Source organism: Spermophilus citellus (assembly GCF_964194105.1).
Source record: "Spermophilus citellus genome assembly, chromosome: 12".
Classification (NCBI taxonomy): domain Eukaryota; kingdom Metazoa; phylum Chordata; class Mammalia; order Rodentia; family Sciuridae; genus Spermophilus; species Spermophilus citellus.
In genome coordinates, this window is record NC_138198.1 from 109,418,598 (window position 1) to 109,435,333 (window position 16,736).

Genomic DNA, 16,736 nt, shown 5'->3' on the forward strand with positions numbered 1-16,736 from the left:
CTCATCTCTAGGTAATAGATGGGGGCAGTATGGGAGACCCTCATGTTGAGTAGAGAGTCTGGGATTTAAAAACAGTTTAATCTGACTCTTAAACCTTCTGTTCTCTTTACTTTCTTCAGTATAAATTTGGTATTCTCCCTCTTTTTTAATACTACTAAAATTTTCTATTCTACCTATTTTCATCTATTTCATTTCATTTGTATCTCTCTCTCTCTCTCTCTCTCTCTCTCTCTCTCTCTCTCTCTCTCTCTCTGTGTGTGTGTGTGTGTGTGTGTGTGTGTGTGTGTGTGTGTCCAGATACGTACTTAAGTGTATGTATTTAAATTTTGGCCTCAACCTAGTAAATTACTCCCTAGATATAATGTATATGACAAAAATTTGGAAACACTCTGATGTAAACATAATGAACTCAAAACTTTTGATAAAACTGCAAGCTCAAGATGGGCAGACTCTGGGAGTCTCCATGACCCCAGGAAGGAAGGAGTTAAGAGAGAGTAGAGATTGACAATATGGTGCTATATTTAAAAATAGCTCTAATTGGTTATCTCCATCATCTCTGAGACAGCAGAGACATTATCCTTCCACCTGAATTTTCAAGTGGCAAAAGAGACAATCATAGCCAAGTAGTTCAGAATGTGGGCAGGGGAGTCAGACTGTCTGGCTCCACGATTTATAAGTTGTGTACTTTCAGGAAAGATATTTAAACACAACCTCCTAATTTATAAAATATGGATAATAGATCCTGCCTCAGAGAGTTGTGGTGAGAATAATAAATAAAAAGCATATGTACTAACAAATTGTGTATTGTCTGCTGTCAGGAAATATTGGCTATTGGCTAGTAAATAAACAATTTACCAAAATCTTTGCGAAAACTGAGAACAGAATTTAAAACATTCTATTAATATATCTCCTCAGAGACAGTCAATAAATATTTCTGATGTCTTTGGGTTCATGTCAGTAAATTTGGCCAAGAAATCAAAAATTCTTATTTTACTAATAATACTATCAATAATAAATACATAAATTTTTCTCCCTGTATACAATGTTTGGAACAGCTCTCAGACACATTTATGGTCATGTTTTTTATTCCATGAATATTAATTAATACTTACCTAAATTAGCTTGACACTAAGAAAGAATATAAAAATGACTTAGAACTCTAAGTTCAAATTTTTAGTTACAAATGAGCACAACAGACAAGGAGAGAAAGAAAGAGATTGAGAATTGAAATCCTGGGTGCATTTGCTGACTCTCCCATTTTTCTAGAAGGCAATGGACATCATTAACTGAACATGGGCATCATGGGAAAGTTTTGCTGTTGGTGGTTGGAAAGAGATGATTTTTTGTTCTTTTCGTTACTCATTGAACATAGTTACAACAATGACAGAAACAGAGATTGGCTTTGAAAATGCCTACTAAAAATACACATCTATTTCCTGTGTGAACCAAGATCATTGCTGCTACGTCTCTGTGAATTTAATCTGGCTTCTCAGGCAATTGGAATATTCAAGTCTGACTTCCCTTTTAGTTTCCCCACAGAAGAGGATGAAAATTACTTTAAAAAAAATTCTCTCCAAGGAATAGTTTTGAGGAACTGAGCCAGAGCCGTTCATTAGCAAAGATGTTATATATTTATACTATTTTTCAATTGAAAATTTTCATTATAGAGTGAGTAACTAGTATTATGGTAATTAATAAATTAAATTAGTATCACATACCATGCTGAGAAAATAATACAGGGGAGTGAAATACTACAATGGATGGTTGCTAGAACACTAGGAATGTGGCCACAGCAAAGATGATAGTCATTTCTTGTTCACTATCACTATAGCTGGTTTCAATAGAGAATAAGTTTGTCACATCAACTAAATCGTAGTGAAACTCTGGAAGGACAGGGAAACCTCACTTACTCATTCTCTGTGTCATCTCCCTCAGCATAGTTTCCATAGGTTTAAATGCTTTTCAATGTATAGGTCAATTGGGTACAAATTCTTGGGTATTTAGAATACTTATTATATAGGTTCTCTTTTTTACCCAAGTTAATTTTTCTCCTTACCTTGTATTAAAATACTATTAACTGTAACTGTTTGCTTGTATTTGGGACATGAAGATGAAGGTAAAGATATATTCTACAGTAGTTATTGTGTCATCAGCTGAGGATTTGGGGACTTGATTGAATGACAATTATTTTCTGTCCCAGAGCAAATGTTTTCCAGGCTGTGAAGAGCTGGGCCTGCAAGTTCACATTCCCACTCACTTTTTTTTTTCCTGTCTTTGCAGTTCCGCCATGGTTTTTAAATCACCCTTCCAACCTCTATGCCTATGAAAGCATGGATATTGAGTTTGAATGTGCAGTCTCTGGAAAGCCTGTGCCCACTGTGAACTGGATGAAGAATGGAGATGTGGTCATACCTAGTGATTATTTTCAGATAGTGGTAATTATCTTTATTTTTAATATTAGCTTAACAGCCCCATTTACTGTTTACTTTTTTTTTCCATTTGCTATTCTTTTCTGGGAAAATAAGTTTTTGTTGGGAATTTTAATGATTTATTAGGAAAATATTCTGAAAATCAAATGATTTCTAGAGTTAGATTTTTGGGTGGTGATGGGGCAGGGGAGGTGCAAAAATCGCAACCAAACAGTCCAATCCCCTATTTTATAGAAAAGGCTTTAAACCAAACAAACAGAAAACAAAGAGGGCCTTGACTTTCCAAATGGGTTCATAGAAAAGAAATTAGAACCCAGTTCTAGTCTATTGTAAGCCAGGATTTTCTTATTTCTTTAAGTTTTATCAATTGCAGTTCATTTTCAATAAGACACGATACTTACGATTTTGGTCATTTTACTTTGATAATAAATATAGATTTCATTTCTTTTTTATTTTTTTCAGATTGTACAAGCCAATTCTACATGAGCAGTAATAATGGAGATAGTGATAGTATTCATAGCAGTAATAGAGAGGCCATGAGTCTCAGAGTTCACATTTCTTTGTAACTTTTAGCATTGAATTGAACTGAAGCTAAAAGAAATGGTTCTCATGGATCCCTATCTCTTTCCTTGTGGGAGATAATAGGGCTACTGGTACTATATTCATTGAGTTGTCATAGTACATCATGAATGTTCCATGCCTACCAATGTTGTTTTTGCTATTACCAACAGAATTCTTTGGTCCCTTGAAAATGCTTTATGCAAACTCCTCCTTAGGTATAGGTTAGAATCAAAGCTTTTGTGTTCAGACATGAGAAATATAAAAAACGCCTTCCCAATATCAAGGAAATTTATAGCTAAAAAAAAAAAAAGAGAGGGGTTTAAGTCCACATATCTTGTGTTTGAAATACAAACATGACCCTGTCAAAGAAGACCTGTCTCAAAAAGCCATGTCTCCCAAACCAAAGGGAAACTGATGTAGGTTCCCCTGTGGGGCCAGGCACCGGCTCTCCCTATGATGTTACACTGGCTCTTGTTGGTAAATGCCTCTTCTACAATCAGGTGGCATTCTGAAATGTTCATCTCTTTGTGTATGTATTTTGGCATACCATACAGATTCTTCAGGAATAAATTCATAAACCATACTTTTATCACTTCTATCATCACTTACCATTTTTCACTTTTAATTGCATCTGTTTAATTGGTTGGGAATAGAGTAAGAGAGGGGAACATTTAACATTCGAATGCCACACCAATCCATTTCTTCCTTGAAGTGCAATGCTGTTTCCACTCCCACTGAATTAAAAATGACCTGCCATTAGGAAACTTGAAAAGTGTTCTGCATGCCTAAAATATATGGTACTTGCATATAAAGGAAATTGTTGAGGCCCTTAAGGACTCATGATAAAATGCAACATTTATTTTTTTCTACAGTTAGAATAATCTTCCTCCCAGCATGACTCATTACAGCCAACCTATTTAAATGTTTCTTTTCTTAAGGTGAAAGAAAAATGTACAGCATGTGCATTACTCACATTAAATTGTGCTTAAAAATATTTCCTCAATAATTCCGAAATCTGAGAGCCATTGTGTGTCGAACATGTAACACGGAGCGCATATAGTAACTTATATGAGAATTGTTAATTAGAAGTTAGCCAGCTTTATCTAAGAATTTTACATCAGCTGAGAATTGACTACAAGACACTAAAAACAATTAAGAATTCCCCATGAGGTAATATTTATCTCTTAATGACTTCAGGGGAAGTGATTTAACACGTCTCACTTACTGAACTAATTCTTCCACTAATATTGAAGATAAACTCAGTTTGTATAATTAAATGCTATCTCTAGATCGTTTTATCATCAATCCTTGAATAAGATGGTGGTTCAATTTATTTTAAAAAGTAGTTAACATTGGTGTATTTCACCCATAGATTTCTGCAGGTGAAATATTTTGGCTATAGAACAATAAGACTTACCTATAAAACAGCCACTGTACTCCTCTCTCCAAATCCCTAAAAGTTCAGATGTCAAAGCAATTACTATTTTATGGGATTTTTCAGATACTTTTTTGGGGGATAAACAATTGCAAAAAAATATGTAACCTAGATATACTGTGCCTGAGAATTTGCAAAGATAAGTGTTTTGTTGGCATTCTGTCTTATTTTATTTTTCCTGAGTAGCTTCTAAACCTAGCTTCCTTCAATAATAAGTAAAGCAAGTTCATTTATTTGGGTACAAATCTTTGTTCTTTCCCTACCTAAATGAAGACCTTTCTTTTGACTGATAATTTATATTTTGAGGATGAAGTGTTCTTTTCTGAGCATATTTTCATTGTAGAATTAGGCAGAATTGGTGCTCATGAATTCAGAAGAATGTTGAGAATGTATGACTTTCCCAGGTGGCCTGGTGCATATCTGTGGGGATGAGAACCCCTGAGGCCTCCTTGTTTTTGTTTCTTCTGTCATGTTTTATTAAATTTTAGATTTTGGTTTATGGTCATCTTTCACTTTGAGGATTTTGTTTTTACTTTTTAAATGATCTCATCTGCTCTTTCTCTCTGCCCCACCCCCACCCCCAGGGAGAAAGCAACTTACGGATTCTTGGTGTGGTGAAGTCAGATGAAGGCTTTTATCAATGTGTGGCTGAAAACGAGGCTGGCAATGCCCAAACCAGTGCGCAGCTCATTGTCCCTAAGCCTGGTAAGATGATGGGGACTTTGTCTGGGGTCTGGAGTCACAGTTATGCATGATCCACTTGTAAAATTCATGTTGCTTTCCTTAATTCTCAATACGAAATTATTTAATTAATTAAGGTGTAGATGCATGTATTCCCTCAAGAAAATTTCATAAAAGTTTTATCTGTCTACCTTCTGTGAAATAAAAGTCACCAAGAACAATAGGGCCTCTGTTTCCAAGATAAACACTAAATTATTATCATCTCTATGTTTTGTAGCCTGTCTTTCTTCCCAGTGTTTCATATAAATATGAAATAGAACATGTATTACATTTATATTATATGAATATTTAGTTATATATATATATATATATATATATATATATATATATATATGCATACATATAAATTTATGTAAGGAACAAACATATATTTATATAGACTTAAATTTGTGAAACTGGTAGAAAAAAACAGCAGGAATAACCACTTAAAAGCAAGGTCAGTTATCTTTTCTTTTTTGCTACAATTGATAAGTTTTTTATTCCAGTTTGTTCTGTTGTCTTCTAGAGGGTTAAAATGGTGATGTATAGTTTTATGCTGAAAACCAGCATAAAACTATATTGGACATATCATAGAATATTCCTATAGTTGCATGGTCCTCCCAGGGTTGAGGGAGGGTACAGAGAAGGAAAGAAAGAATAAACATATGAACAGATTGATTGCTCTGAAATATTTAACACTAAAAATGTTAAAACATATTTTCTTAAAGCAGGAACTGAGCAGTTATTTACATAGACTCAAATACTGTTAAATATTAATACTTTCTATAAAAAGTTTTTATATCATGTTTGTTAGGTAAATTTCAATTTGGTTAGGTCTTCTTTCTGATATATCTCACTCTTGACTTCATCTTGTTCTGAAGTAAGCTTTATAGAAAGTAGTTGAAATAAATGCAACATGGTCTTTGTTTTTTATCATTTTAAAATGGGCCTCATATCCTTTGTATCCCTGGTCAATTTTCTGAAGACTCACATAATGAAGCTCACAAACATGAAACTTTCTCTTTTCTTCTTGAATGAAAAAAAATTAAAATAAAAAGCAGCTACAGAACAATAGCCTCAGATGAGTAAAGGAACAAGACTATCTAGGAATAGAAAAGAATAGTTAGCTCTGGCTCAAGAGTCTGATTTTTGTGAAGAACCACTTCTTTTCCCTCCATTTAGTGTGAGCTTTGTGTTGGATGAGCTCCATTTGTGTGGTTAAGTATGTTTTCTTCTGAAGAGCAAATAATGGATAAGTGATAGAAAGGAAACCTCTAAAATTAGGATTTCCAGTCTGAGTTATGCTTTTAGAACCATGCCAACCTTTAGTTGGTAACAATTAATATGGCCATGTTGAAACTAACACTGGCTGCTCCACAATTCATCCAAGAGAACTGTAGTTAACTTTGACTGTTGAACTAAGGACATACAGTGCAGGAAAATGTGAGCTATCACCTCATATTTCTTAAGCAGGTAGAGGTATCCCTTGTAGGCCTTGAGGACCAAAGATCATCTCCTACAACTTTCCCAAGGAACGGAGGATTCATCTTTGAAGTTCTGGACTGTATAGAGTTAGAAGTTCTCGTTTTGCTCTGTGGAGACACTGAGAATATCGTGTGTTTGTGTGTTTGTGTGTGTGTGTGTGTGTGTGAGGTGTACACATGCACTTGGCTGGGGATGACTGTAACATGGGAAATGGACAACAGACTGTGGCTAAAATCTATCTGAAGCTGCTTTCAATGTACAAGGGAGAAAGGAGAGGTTAGCAGTGGGAAGAATCTGCATTTCCACCCTGGGAAGAACCAGTGTGTGTTCTATCTAAAGAAATCAGAAGTGAACATTTCAGGTTCAGACTATTCCCCAGAGGTCCTGACTGCAGAACTATTTTTCCAACCCAAGGACAATAAAGGAACAAAGCTGGGAATGGAGCTGAGCTGGGACCTGGAACAGAAAATCAGACAGAAATTGCCTTCCCAACTAAAAGAAGGGCCGAGTGAAGGAATTTCTATGGTCCAGGGTCTTGGACAAATCCAATAAACTGTCCCACAAAAAGGAGGCATGCAGAGGCCATCTAGGATGGTGGGCTTTTGAGAAAACATGGTGAGACATTCCAAATCCATATTCCAAATCCTGAATTCCAAATCCATATTCCCTCTCTGACCCTGGAGAAACAGAGGAAGGAAGGGGAAGCAGAGGAAGGCAATATACTAAATGAACAGGAACACAGGGAGAGAGAGTTCAGCGTCCCCTTTGCCTATCTGTGGTCACAGGTCAGCTTTGTAAGATGAGGAGAAGCTTTAAATTGCATATTAGTTTAAAATGTTGATTTATATTCCACCAGAGTATATGTCTGTTCTTGTGTATGTATGAGTATGTAAATATGTATATGTTCCTGCTGTGGGATTTCTGTTCATTTGTTCATTTTGCTTTATTTTTAAAGACTCCAAGGTATTGTAAATACTTCAAGGTATCTGACTCTTGGGGCCAGATAATTGAAGTACACTGCAAACAGGGCTGACAGGGTGTGTTTGGAAGAAGATACCAGGAAAAAAAAATAAAGGTCTTTTCTTTTAAATACTCCAGTAGCTCAGATCACACCCACCCAATGAACCAGTTATAGATATTCCAATTCACTTACTCTCCAGGAAGCTCCATTGCAACAGGTAGCCCTATCTTACAGGTGTCTTACAATCTTCTTGGGCCTTGATTTGCTTCCTTCTGTGTGATCATAAAGGAACAAGGCTCTTCTCAGTAGAAATGTCATTGGCCTCCCTGCTACAGCCAGCCTCGGAGAATCTTGATGATCCTTTCTTTTCCCATCTAGGTGGTAGTGTGTTGTCAGCCAAGCTCTTGGTCTGTGTTCATTGTATTTGGCATTGGATTAGGAAGAAAGGAACAGAAATGAAAACAAAAATCTGAAAGCGTGGACAGGACACCATTGTGACGGTCTTACATTTCCCCCTTTATAAATGATGGATTGCTTTTTCCTGGCTATTTAATCAGGTCTTCAAATAATGCCACTCCAATTCCTCAGAGACACAGTGTAGGCTGTGTGCACAGATGGTGGAGAGGCCAGCTATAAATATAAATTTAGCAAGGAGGCAGACTCTGGTGGGAAGAACATAGCCCTTTCTGTTTAAGTTTTGACAATAAACGGTCACCATGTATTTGGAGGCACATTGTGGGTCTGCATAGCCCAGCTGTTCGGCCTCAGCCTGTCCACAGGCTGGTAGCCGAGAGTTACTTAGGTAACCACAGCAATCTGCTCTGGGTGAAGTACAGACAATAATCTGTTCAAGCCAGTGTCCATCACCAGTGAATAGCTATGTGAGTCTAATGAAGTTTCAGCATAATCTTTTATATGTAGTTAGCTATTCCCTCTTGAGCCACTAGTGACTTAGGAAATAAACTAAACATAATATACTAAATTAAACTTTGTTAATAATTTTTTTTTTCTTTTCAGAAAAAAAGTTTGGGAAAAATACTTGAAATGCGTACATGTTTTCATCTAGGTAAAGATGGATATCAATGACATTTTAAAAAATCACTATCCCAGAAGAGATTGTATTAGTAATGGTGTTCAACTAACCCTGTAACAACATATCACACGTCCATACTGCCATCCATCTGTGTGCATACATATTCTGTATATGTACACCTAACATACCCTCACTCATGCACACAATATGCGTACACATATATACTCACATGTATACACACACACATAGTCAAACATACATGCATACGCAGAGGATGACCTCTTGCATACTTAAAACTTTATGTGTACATCAAAAAAAAAAAACATAGCCATATTATGTAAGTGGGGGTGAATGCAGGTTAAAATGGTTTAATTGATTTATATCATTTACAATATGTTAATTTTTTGTAAAACCTAGTTATATTTTTTTGTTTTTAATTTTGATTATTTTTTGAGAGGGTAGAATGACATAATGGTTAGAATATTGGCATAGAAAATTGGTAGGAATCATTTAAAGAGATTATCAAGAGCTCCAAGTCCACTATTAAGGAAATAACCAGCTGCCCCTCACCTTAAAATGTATTAAGCATCACAGAATGTCACTTCCATAGCCAGAACTGGAAAAGGGTGAGCAGTAAGTTTAGATCTTATTGGCCTAGTCAATGGTGATGAATTGATTACCCCCTGGTTTCCATATACTTAACAGAAGTGTAGGTAGATAGTAATTAAGACTATTTGATAGCTGGGTGGAGAAGTTAGCAAGTATCTAGGTGTGCGGGAGGACAGCAGAGAGCAGGAGCAAATAAGAGAGAGATAATTCTTATTACACATATATACCACAATTTTTTATATTTGATTGTATATAAGGTATAATTGTAATGCAAAAAAGTACATGTATAAAGGCATGAATTGGTATGAACATACTCTATATACAAAGATATGAAAAATTGTACTCTATAAGTGTAATATGTGTAATGTGTAATATGTGTAATGCATTCCACTTTCACGTATTTAAAAAAATAAAATCAATAAAACTAAAAAAAAGAAAAAAAAGAGAGAGATAAGACAACAGATATGTCTGAGTTCCTTATTCTGATTCTAGCTGCTGGGTGGCATTCCACCTCTTCCTGGTGTCTACAGTGGAAAATCATCAAAAGTAACTGACTATAGAGAGGAGAACAGGAGGCCCATGGACCTGGGATTACACCTATGATAGGAGACTGTGTACCTGGAATGTGTCTAATAAAATGGTAGGAATAGCTGAAGATTGCATAAAATTATCATGGGAAGAAATGAGGTCTTCCTCATATTCTACTAGGTACATAAAGGCTATGAGGAAGGAAAATCCATATGATCACAGAATAAATGCTATTATAAATATTCCCTAAAATGTAGATTTTCTTGGGCAAGCTATCGAATCATGCCTTCCACATAAGAACTAAATATGCAATGTGTGTCTCATGTTAATATTGAACATTTTCTAATGTGAGATTTATTTTTTTTCTCTACCACTGGCAACAAATAGAGTCATACTGAAGTAGAGGAAATATATTGGTTAGACATTTAGAAAAATGAGAACTGTTATCAATTACCTGTCCTCCCCTGGAAAAGGTTACCAAATGATGTTGAATTTTAAACATTTTATTAAGGCAGTATATCATACAGCATGAATTAGCAAAAATATTTAAGTCTGATCATGAACACTAAAACATAAAATCAAAAGTCTGTTGGATTTGCTTCCTGAGTTGTTTCTTATTGATAGGAGAAGGCTATCTAGAAATCCAAATGGAAGAAGATTATCTCCATGCATACACATATAATTATACATTGACTGCAACTTATGTTACTGTTCTTACTAAATGTTTACTTTTGCATAGTTCACTGGAATTACATGAAATATTTGAAACTGATACATTATTATGTGAAACATTAAAAACTTATACATTAGTCATAACTTCAAGATCTGTTAGAATTTGTTATTTTAACAACACCTAAGCAACTATTTAAGAGAGAAAATGTAGCTAAAATTAGGGATGTATTCTTAATGGTCACTAGTGGCCAATTAAGTTGATTTTCTGTCTCTTAATATGAGAGGCATTATTGTGATGTAAATACTTACTTGTGAAAGATAAAATTGTTTCTGGTTTTTTGTAAATAATTTAGGAGCCAATTTTATGTACTAGATGAATTTGTTAGTGAACCTGAAAAAGAAGTCATTAGACAAAATTTAAAATGCTCATTAAAACCTGTTTCTCTTTAGAGTTCCATCTTTCAGTTTAAATGAATAAACTTAAGACTTAGTATTCTTGAAACAAATTTCCATTATGATCTTATAGCTCATAAGCTTTCTGAGAGTATTTTCTTTTACAAACATAAGCAATTAATTGTAGCCAAGAAGATACACAGCTAATTTTTGTGAAATGGTTATTAACTTCCATATATATGGCCATAAATTTATTCAAATAATTAAAAATTATTATTTTTTGCTTGCTAAGGTAAAAATACAGAGAAGAGGAAAGTAATTTATGTTCTTTTTTTCCTACCTTGGAGTTTTCCATGCCTTTGAGAAATATTGTTCCTCAGTGTAGCAACTTTCCATGAGCGTTTCATTTATACGTAGGTTTAGCATAAATCAGTAATTTTATCTTTAACCATATAACATTCACCTGTTAGAGGAGATGTGTCCACATTTGAGCTCTACGTCTTTACCCTGTTAACTTATAGAGATTTTAAAATATACTGGAAAATACAACATATTTGTGAATAGATTCTTTGACAATATTGCCTGACATTTCCAAGTCTCTATTTCCTTAGCTGTCTCCAAGATAATTTTCTCCAAGATTTAGTGCAATGTATGTATTTAAAAGGGATTTGTAGGCTGTAAATTGCTACACAAATGTTAGCTATTATAAAGTCCTCTGTTGTTTTTTATTTAGTTTCAAGAAAAATAGGAGGCATATATTGGGATTAAATGATAGCTTTCTTCTAGAACATTTTTCCACCTATCAAGAAAATAACTAATGAACAAATATTTCAATGACAGTGACCATTTAAATTTTAGATTTTTTGTCCAGTGAACAAGGTTAAGGAAAAAGTCATATCTCAATGTATCTCTGGAAAGATTTGTAGCAAGGTTTCTGCTTCTGTTTAATGACTTGCTCATCCAGTTCTATGCAGGCAGAGGTTTCTTAGCAAATAAAGACTTGTCATTCACCTTGTCCGTCATTCAGTGTGTGCTTCAAGCACAAAGCAGGCTCAGTGCTAATCAAGAGGATATGACTGTATGGCAGACTTTGAAATTAGAAATGAACTTGGGAGTAATATGAAATGCACTGAGACCAGTAATAACTGTGAATCCATACAATATGGAAGACTTGATGGATTCATAAATATTGATTACATCATAGTTCAGTGGTAAACATACCAAAGAGTGACCTGTGTGTGTGCGTGTGTGTGTGTGTGTGTGTTTAGTTCTATAAAGTGGGAAAAATGTTAATTTTTACATCAAACCTGAATATTGTATTATATTCTTATCTTTTAACTATAAATCAATCCCCTTTTGATGGGAGCTATTTACACACACATATATGCACATGTGCGTGCACGTGCACACACCCCCACACACACCCACACATTCTGATATACTATCAAATAATTTCAAATTATCAGTGTAAAAGGAGTAACCCATACATAAATTACAATAGCTAAAATTATATATGTGCAATTTTTCACTGCAAATGTGATAATATTAGCATTGGTACAGCAACGTCAAAATAGCACTTATTTAAAGGGTATGGGAAAATAAATTACAATGAAGTCATAACAAAGAACTCTCCTGAACTCACAGGAAGCTCTTACTACTCTGCCCCCAGAGACAGGTGTGACTTAAGTGGACTGGCTCTGTTTAGCTAAAGGCAATTACTAGAGATGGATTTAATGAGGAGCCATCAGTCACCAACAAAGTTTCCAGCAGCAGGAATGAGTGTCACACCCTAAAGAGGAGACCAGGATATCAAATACAGTTCTCCCCTTGTGCCACACAAGTATACTCACTTTATGAGACTAATTCTAGGAAGGAAAAAAAAAAAACTATTCTAAGATGCAGGTCAGTCTTACACCCTGGAAAAAAAGGGTAAATGCAATTGGTATTGCCATGGACCCTGTGCTTTTTCATAGACAGTTGACCTGAGTTCCCAACATTCTGACTACTGGGAAATGTCCTCTTTACACTTTCTTTCAAAGCTGTCACTAAGTGAGGATAGAGTGCAGTGATCATGTGACTCAGTATGCCCATATGCCAAGCTGACTGAGCTTGGTCTTTTTCTGCCTCAGTCACCTGCTCATCAGTGAGTTGAGGGGAAGTACTTACACAAGGTGATTAAACACACACAGTGCTGGGTCCCTGATATTATGCCCCTCGTCCTGCTTGAGCTTCATGCCAAGCATAACAGTTTTGTTTTACTGTGAATTGATGACAGTCCCACTTGACCTTATGATTTGATGTGCCTCAGATAACCCAGTTCATGATCAGCAATTCTGGATACTTGGCCAGTTGATTTTTGCCTGGCTGGGCACATTTTTTCCTCTAACAGAGTTGAGTATGCTGCCAGAAATAAATTATACTTACCTGCTCCAGTTGTCAGGACTTCACTGCAAAACCCTAAGAGTTTATGTTATGATTTCCTTATTGGGGCTTGTCATGATCTCTACACAGTTTTTCCCCTACCACCAATAGTATAGAGACTATTGGGAATTAGGTTCTTTGCCCCCTGTAGAACCACTGACACCATAGACTAGACCTGCTACACTGCCTGTTTTGACTGTGGATCACTCTACACAAAGTAGCAGTCTTTTCCATTATCCAGTGAGTGGATGAGAAGAAAATGCTGCCTTAAAAACCCAAATTCCTAACAGGCATTGTGATTCTTTCTTAGTTTATTGAAGTATGAGATATTAAAATCTTTCCTTATTTACAAATCACTTTAGTGCCTCGAAAATCTCTGCTGGAATGGTGAACCATCATGTGCTCACAAGTTTATCTCTCCCTTCCTGAGCAAATGTGTTTTACCAAAGCCTCTCATAGACTTGCCTATTCTTGTTTAACAGCTCTGATTAAGATGATGTTATCAACATAATGGGCAAGTAGAACAGGTTGTAAAATACCTGAATTGCCAAGATCCCTTTGGACTCTACTATGATGGAACATGGAAGAGTTAACATAGCCCTGAGCATGAATGTAAATGAATGGTGATTTTCCATTTCCAGTGAATGAGAATGTTTTGATTATCCTTTTATAGGGATAAAGAAGAACACCTCACTATGGTTAAGCAGGTTTTACTGGAGGTCATGTTAATCTGCTCTAAAGATGTGACTTCTGGTACAACACACATGATAGAATGACGTTTAGTTAAGCCTGTGGTTGTTCATACTTGTTCTCTAGGTTAGGTCTGGTTCTTGTGAGGACCAGATTGGTAGGTATGACTATTGTTTAGAACTTTCTGGGGGACACTAACCCTTAATATTTTCCCCAACATGTGGTATGATACAAAAATAAGTGAGATATAAAAGAGAAATATAGAAATACAAGTATGCAGTGGAATAAATACGTATTCTATATATTGTATAGATAGAATAAAATAGAGTTTAATGTTATATAATAATCTCACTTTGTAAAACAAATTTAAATAAAAGTTTATCTCTACACTTATATTTTTAATGGAAAATTACTGTCATTTTAATTTTTGAAATCGACATATATATCTGCAAATAAAATAATAAGCAATATGTGTTGAAGCATATCAGGGGTTTTAGAAATGTGAATGGGATTTTGCCTTTGACTTGGACCTCTTAGATAAAGTACTCAGAATGTTGTCTGCTCTTTTGAATACTTAAAATGTCTTAGGGCATGTTATGTTTGGATCTGAAATGTTCCCACAGTCTCAGTAGTGAAGGTTTGGTCCCCAGTACAGCAACACTCAGAGGTAGAGCTTTTAGGAAATGAATGATCAAGAGGCCTATTAGTTCATGAGTGAGTGGATTGTCCTTTGGTGAATTAATGATTGGAATGGACAATGGGAAGGTGGTCGAAATTATAGGCAGTTGAGGCATGGATGGAGAAGGTAGATCACTGGGGATATGCCCTCAGGAACAATATCTTGCTCCTGGTTCTCTCTTTCTCTTTGTGTGTGTGTGTGTGTGTGTGTGTGTCTCTTTTTTCTGGCTGCCACCAGCTAAGGATTTGAGCACCTTTCGAGTGCCATACCTTTCTGACACATGTGCTACCTCAGCTCAGGAACAAAGCAATAGAGACAACTGACCCTGAACTGAATCTTCTGAAAATAAGTCTTTTTTTCTTTAAGCTGTTTTCCTTGGGTATTTGGTCAGAGTGATAAAAAGCTGAGTAACACAACGGAGAAGGCTTTTAAGTTGGAATATTTTCCATCTAATGAGAAAATTTAGAAACACATGCAATTTTTAATTTTTTTAAATTTTAACTTTATTTTATTCGTTTATGTTTTTATGTGGTGATGAGGACTGAAACCAGTGCCTCACACTTGATAAGCAAGCGCTCTGCCACTGAGCTGCAATCCCAGCCCTGCAATTTAAATTTATGGAAAAGAACATGCAAACAGAGTTATAATCAGCTCTACCTAGGGTAAGGTTTATGTGAATGCAGAAGTAAAGGAAAATACAGATGAAAACAGTATTTTCAAGAACCTTCTTACGTCAGATACCAGGTGAGAAAAATGCTATCTATATCAGTCCTTTCATTTCCCAGATAATTTAGCCTAAAATATTTAACTGTTCTTATTTCATAGATTAGAAGATTGAAATTTAAAGATGTCAGATATCACCCTAATATCAACTGAGAACAAAGTGGTGGAAACCAGATTTGGAAAATAAGTATTGAGTCTTATCTTTCCTTGCAAAGTGCTGGGTGCATCAGAGTTTTACAATCATATATTAATTGGCTTCTCCCAAGAATCCAGTCAGGGAGGTACAATTATTTTCCCCTTACTTTTTAGATGAGGACACTGTTGCACAGAGGAGGTAAGCAATTTGTCTAAGGTCACAGAGCTATCAAAGAGTCTGATTTTCCAACCTACTTTCTCAACTAAATATTTGATTGACTGACAGCCCATGTCCTGCCCACATAGGAAACTGCTCAGGTGAAGGAATGGGTCAAGCTTGAGACTTGAATATAGTCACGCTAGTTTGGGTATAATACATAAAGGAGAAAAGATTGAACATAATAATTTATTAAAATTGGAACATAATATAAATTTTTAGGACTCTGCTAACCAAATAATGTTGGTCCAAATTCCCAATGTACCAGAGGTCATCACTACATGTAAGCTAGTTGTGTGATATGTCTTAAGAGTCTTCAAATGAATATCACATTGCCACTGCCAACTGAGAATCCACAGTTTAACAGGGAATAAATATAACAAAGCTAATCTTAATTATCAAATGCAATTAAAGCTTAGTGACTTGCAATGTCTATTAATTATTCAGTAGTAATGGGATACCAAGAAAATGCATAAAGACTTTTAAAACTTGGATGCAAATTATAGATGGTAGATGTTATTCAAAGAAAATTTAATTCTTTGAGGTAATGATCCTAAAGTTGAACAGAGTCAGTGCTTAATGTACAATTTTTTTTGTTCTAACCTCATTTTAGAAGGATGATAGTACCATTTGTCACACAGAATAACAGGGCTTCTATTGTGTTAAAAAGCTCCATTTGTTTTATTTTGCTCCTTGTTTTAAGTGAAAAGTTCCAAGTTACAAAATAAGTTTAAAAACCAAAAGAAAGGGAAAGTTTCCTTTAAATAAAGTATCTGCTTAGAGGACTTTAACCTATAATACAGTTTCATACAAAATGACTGTAATAATAATTAATAAGCAAATAAGCCTAAATTTCTAGTATGTACTGTGCATACCTGTCTTTGTTATTTTGTGTCAAGAAATATCCGCCAGGGAACCAGAGGTGACTCTGATTTCCCTGAACATTGGCAAAATATCTTTTGTTTATTTAGATGGCTGCCTGAGTTTCAAATATTATAGAACATAAGCAAATTAACTTGAAATTTAAAGTGACCTTTCTTAAAAT

At 35.2% G+C, this 16,736-nt stretch overlaps 1 protein-coding gene across 1 annotated transcript in view; it reads left to right on the forward strand.

The window, feature by feature from the left end:
• The window catches only part of DCC (DCC netrin 1 receptor), a gene marked incomplete at both ends in the record, with an annotated part of 1,098,829 nt that overhangs the window by 643,525 nt on the left and 438,568 nt on the right, over positions 1-16,736 (forward strand). The window contains 2 exons of the mRNA XM_081263478.1: positions 2,281-2,435; positions 5,010-5,130. Coding sequence (XP_081119604.1) covers positions 2,281-2,435; positions 5,010-5,130 — 276 coding nt within the window. The remainder of the gene's footprint in view (positions 1-2,280; positions 2,436-5,009; positions 5,131-16,736) is intronic.